Genomic DNA, 5,127 nt, shown 5'->3' with positions numbered 1-5,127 from the left:
TAAAATAAAATCAACTGATGATATTTTACTAATTTAGTTCGGTTGACCGAACTGACTGATTGAACACACACCGCATGCTTTAAAAGGAAAGCAATATGAAGGGAAGTTGTAGCCCGGAGGAATCGAACAGGGGCCAAAACATAACCTACAACAACCTTCGCAATTGGGGTAAACCTCATATCAATTAAAAACAAGAAATAAGAAGGAATTAATGGGATTCAAACTTACGGGCTTACCTAAAGCACTCATCACCAAGGCAAATCACATAAATAATGTTACAACATTATAAATATATATCTAATATCCGTTAATAACATAATTTATATCGTCTAAATATAAATTGTCCCAAGTGACAACACACTTTTTTTTTCTTGTTCATATCGTCTATCATAAAAATCTTCATAAATTACATGCAATTGAAATTTAACCTAAAGAGCACACTATGATTTTACCTTATTGCCTTCATCTATGATTTTCTAAAATGTTTTCAAGGCAAAGAGACCGGACATTTTGAATGTTACAACATGAAAGGGGAGAAGAAAAGAGATAAGTGACTAAGTATGTGTTATGGACGAGTACATACTGGCAATGCCTGGTCTAAGGACCACCTAAACATCTGTTCACAGGGTCAAATACAAAAGACCAAGGATATTTATCGGTTTGAATCTTTACACGTCTTGGCTTTAGTTTATGCATCACAGTTTACATGTAACTCCTACCCGTGCCCTTGCACTCGGACAACCACAAGTCCATATGTTCTATCATCTTCTGCCTCACTTTGTTAACTGCATCAGGGGAACTGCAGTTCTGAGCATTACCTGAAACACGAGCATCACAACTTAAGAGAATGCACAAGAAAAGAATCGGCAAGCAATCATAGATTTCCTGACAATGCTTGCAAGTTCTATGCCAAGCAAACACATAATCGACAATGTGCTTAAAACTTGCAAGTTACTATGTTTTTCAAAACAGCTCAGACGCCATTAGAAATAAACAGTTCTTACCTTCAATTCTTAAAGGAGATTGGGGACATCCTCGCATATCAGTTCCATGGCCACAATTATGACAAGTAATAATGTAAGAAGGCACTGAAATGTTCCAAAGTTCAAAGAGAGTGAAATATAATAAAAAGGTGAATTCCAGGAAGCAAATCATTGAACAACACTAACAAGCCATTACCATTTTCTAGATATCCTCACAAACTAAAGAAAATAAATATTCGTTTATTCACCATTTAAAAGAGTTCCTAGGCCTCGCTATCATCAAGGCGTAGCCTAATAGACATCTAGTTGTCTGATGCTAGAAGATCCACATTGCCAAGTGGAGCAAATAGCAGCAGAGAGCTTCCTATGAAGTCTCTTCTTTTAATTTGGAATATGCATATTCAACAAAGTAATTGGTAATGATATTGGATGCTTACTGTCTGGAGATGACGTTTGTTTGGATGCATGGCGCCATGGATCCTGTGAGCCATTTGTAAAAACGATTTTTGAACCTGTAAATTCATATTTTTGTAAGAACAAGTAAACTATAGTGTATGTTTATTGACAGCAATCGTAGAAGCATGAAAATTTAAGCAACAAAAGAATGACCCATCATTTTAATCAAGCAAATAATTTAGCCCTTTAATGCTAAAGAAATGTTCATCTTTCTCGACTTCAGGGTAATACAAAAATAATTTTTCCCTTTGAGAAACAAGCACCCTGTCTTTCATGTATAACATATATGTAAACCCAAAGATAGTAGCTGGAAATGAATGAACGAACAGAAGGCTTCAATCTACAGAAATAGCCAGATAGGCGATCCATTTCTTGAAATGAAATCAAAGAAATGATATTTTACACAAAGTTATTGTGTCTATAAGAACATCTAGGTACATAATACGCCATTTCTTGCATATGTGCAAAATCTGCACACTGCACCCCTCTTTGATGGCATGGACGTAGTATACAAGACAGTTACAAGCAAACCTGTGTGTAGGTGTCTGAAGGTGTGGTGCGTGTAAGAGGGGAAAATTATTTGCTAGACAGCTACAAGTAACAGATCAGTTACAGATCAACAATTACCAATACGCGGGGATTAACCATAAAGGCGAAAGAATGAAGTCTTTAATGCAAGAAGCATACAAGAAAAGTTCTTGTAAAAGCATTGGAAAATTCACGTGGAAGAAAGGCAGAAAACAAGAAAGATTATGACATAACCTGCAATTTTTGTGCCTCCATAGTACGTGTTTGTCACATCAACCTCTGGGTAGATGCCCTCTCCAAAGACGTTCTTGCAAAGATCCAAGTGGTATCTGCAGTACAAGAAATGAATTTGTATGGCCGGATGCACTGAATAAACATAAAAAAGGAAAAAGAACACTCACTATATGCATTTGCAATCTGACAAAAGCACAGATAACAGAAAGACACAGAAGGCACTCATAGTATCGATTATACAGTGTGATATTCAGAAACATACTTTGTATCAACTTTTGAGGAGCGGATACTATCGTTTGAGGGTGCCACCTGGAAATATGCAACTTCAGTACACACTTGGAACCACCATAGCCGATCAGAATCATTTTCGCTAACAGTGGTGTTCTTCAAGTGATTCTGATTATAAGTTTCAACAATGACACCAAAAGTTCCAACATAATAATCTTTGACATATTTGGCATAGGCAGCCTGCAAGGTATGGGAAATGATTGTCCACAAACGATACTCTCAGAAACCATAAAAGTGCGTAATGCGTAAATCAAACATACCACCAAATTCTCTCCAGCCTTTTTTGCTTCAACAAGAGGGGTGCATAATACATCCGGATTTCCATATTGAAACTGCAAATTTATGGACATTCAGATTACTGCTGAGGAAAAGTAATAGAGTGAGAGGACAATAACAGAAAGCAAATCTACCGCAACAACAGCTGCATCTGCCAGGAAATAGAGGAAATCACCATCAATCTCAAGCTAGAAACATAAACAAATTGTTGGCATCAGTATCAAGAGATGACGATTTCGTAGAAACCCATCACATTGCAATTTATGTTGAGGGTTTCGGCAATGAAGAAATAAAATGAAAGTAGATTCAACCTCGGTTGCGCCAAATTGTTTCCTCAGTTCCTTTCCATTTGATTCAAGACTTCGATCAACGAGTTCTGTAATTTCTTGCAACACAGCTTTGCATTCAGGACCAGCTGACTCACCAACCTGCACAAGGAAAGGTGATGGGAAAATCTAGAATTGAGGGGAGCATATATTGAGGATATGAAAACAAAAATAAAAGAAAAGAAAAACTTCAGTGTACAAACAGATAAGTACAAGATGAACTCGCTTCAACCACTCAATCTCATAAAATTTCCACCTCCGGCTTTCCTAAATATTAAGTAATTTTAAGCAAAGTATGATAATTATATCTCTTTATTCCAATGTCTATCATTCAAAGAACAATAGTTGCAAATTTTCATCCTAACCTGAACTAGTTTGCAAGTACTTTGGGAAATTTATGATTAATCAGGTAACAGCTGAATAGAAAAATAGAACCTTAGAAGGAGTAAGATGAAGAGGAGCATTCATTTCTTACCTGCTTATCAAATTCAGTGTAGTTGTAAACAGCAAGAACAACAGCAGAACTTGCCAGGCTTCCACATGTTAAATGAGGAAACTTATGACGAAACCAAGCACTAAGAGCACCGGAGTACGAAATACCAAAAACAAACCATGAATTGTCAGCACCTGGTCTATTTTGCTTCAAGTTTAAGGATTCCTGCAAAAAGAGAAGCACCATTAGTTTTCTTCTCAGTGATAACATTGAGTTAAGTTCATCTAATAAAAACAATGAAGAACTTTACCTGATACCATTGACGAAAAGCAGCCAAGTCAAAGAGAGCCTGCTTAGATGAAAGATACTTCAGATTTCCCGTCGAATGTGACTTAAAAGGGCTGCTTTTCCCATAGTAACGATGCTCAAGTGAAACCACAGCTGCCCCAAACTTCTTTGCCAAAACCTGAAAATCATAACAGAAAATATACAATACAATAACATTAAGACAGGTTCTTACTTCTTCCAAAATTAAATTCGTTCTCACTGTACAATAAGTTTTGGGTTTGAAAAGAAATAGTAGAATTTACACTGATGTAGTCATTGCTTATGCCACTGCACGAAGATTCTCCACAAATCTTTAAGAAAATAGGTCCATCCGGAACTTGAAAGTAGTCAAGGAATTCATAGTAACGCTGTTTAAATTGCCGGTGGTCCTGCCAAAAAAACCCCAATATTAAGTAAAGAGAAAATAGAAAGTTAACCTAATTTTCCATAAAATTGATGAATCTTAATGGATGAATAAAAAGACGCAAACTTGGGAATAAACAAATCAAACTTTGAATGGAAATAAAAGGTATTAAAAAAGGGAATGGGAGAATTACGTAAGGAGAATAGTGATCGAGAGTCTGGTCGAACCAGAGCTCTCTAGTGGTCAAATAATAGCTGCTTTCAGACAAGCGATCAAGCAAAGTGCGAGGCGTCATCACGAATCCATGGGCGAAACCCGATAGAGCCACAATAAACAGTAACGAGACGAACATGAAAACCGGTTTCGAAAGCCTCATCGTTGCCGTGCTAGTTCAGAAACTGGTGGGGTTCTTTGTGTCTTAAAACTCTTGAGAAAGCTAAGGTGGTTCGTTGACTGTTAAGAGACGGAGACAGGAAACCGAATCGGAAAGTCCTGGGAAGCTTATAAACTTAACGCGTGCTTCAATTTTGGGGTAAATTACAGAAATGGTTCTTCTAATATATCTTATTTTAGTTACTTATTTTAGTAAAATTTCATTCTGATCACTTTTATTTCGATCTTTATTTTGATCACTTTGTGGTCATTGGCTTAAGGTGTTAACAACCATCCCCAAGTCAGTCTCCAAACATACATGTTGCCAATCACGCTCGCGTACTAACTAAAGTCTCATGATTATTGTATGGATTTTTTGCTAATCACGTCTTTCGACAGCCTAAAGAGGTGAGCCATTCCACCAATCACCACGCCATTATGGCCCCTCACGATCACACCAATTGCTACAGTTCTAGTAATAGGGGCAAATGCACCATCCATATTGATTTTGATCATTCCAACTAGTGATTTCGTCCATCG

General features: G+C 37.0%; 1 protein-coding gene across 1 annotated transcript; it reads right to left on the bottom strand.

Moving 5' to 3' along the window:
- Nucleotides 1-562: 562 nt before the first annotated feature.
- On the bottom strand, nt 563-4,684 carry LOC120139217 (probable serine protease EDA2). Its single transcript, XM_039154525.1, has 12 exons — nt 4,409-4,684; nt 4,115-4,240; nt 3,835-3,990; nt 3,567-3,749; nt 3,077-3,193; nt 2,900-2,953; nt 2,750-2,821; nt 2,464-2,669; nt 2,202-2,296; nt 1,421-1,495; nt 1,005-1,088; nt 563-818 (listed from the first exon to the last, which is right to left on the bottom strand). Exons 1-12 carry the CDS (start codon nt 4,589-4,591, stop codon nt 703-705), a joined length of 1,467 nt encoding a protein of 488 aa, XP_039010456.1. The 5' UTR covers nt 4,592-4,684; the 3' UTR covers nt 563-702.
- Between the last annotated feature and the right edge of the window lie 443 nt (nt 4,685-5,127).

Source organism: Hibiscus syriacus, unplaced genomic scaffold (assembly GCF_006381635.1).
Source record: "Hibiscus syriacus cultivar Baekdansim isolate YM2019G1 unplaced genomic scaffold, ASM638163v2 tig00110733_pilon, whole genome shotgun sequence".
Taxonomy (NCBI): domain Eukaryota; kingdom Viridiplantae; phylum Streptophyta; class Magnoliopsida; order Malvales; family Malvaceae; genus Hibiscus; species Hibiscus syriacus.
This window is presented reverse-complemented; position numbering and strand designations above follow the sequence as displayed.

Bases quoted from the DNA above. Each gene is read 5' to 3' on its own strand.
- LOC120139217 (XM_039154525.1), bottom strand. From the start codon at position 4,591: ATGAGGCTTTCGAAACCGGTTTTCATGTTCGTCTCGTTACTGTTTATT. The intron at 3,991-4,114 runs GTAAATTCTACT...TATGATTTTCAG, and splicing joins TAAGCAATGACTACATCAGT to GTTTTGGCAAAGAAGTTTGG. The intron at 3,194-3,566 runs GTAAGAAATGAA...TTCCTTGTGCAG, and splicing joins ACACTGAATTTGATAAGCAG to GTTGGTGAGTCAGCTGGTCC.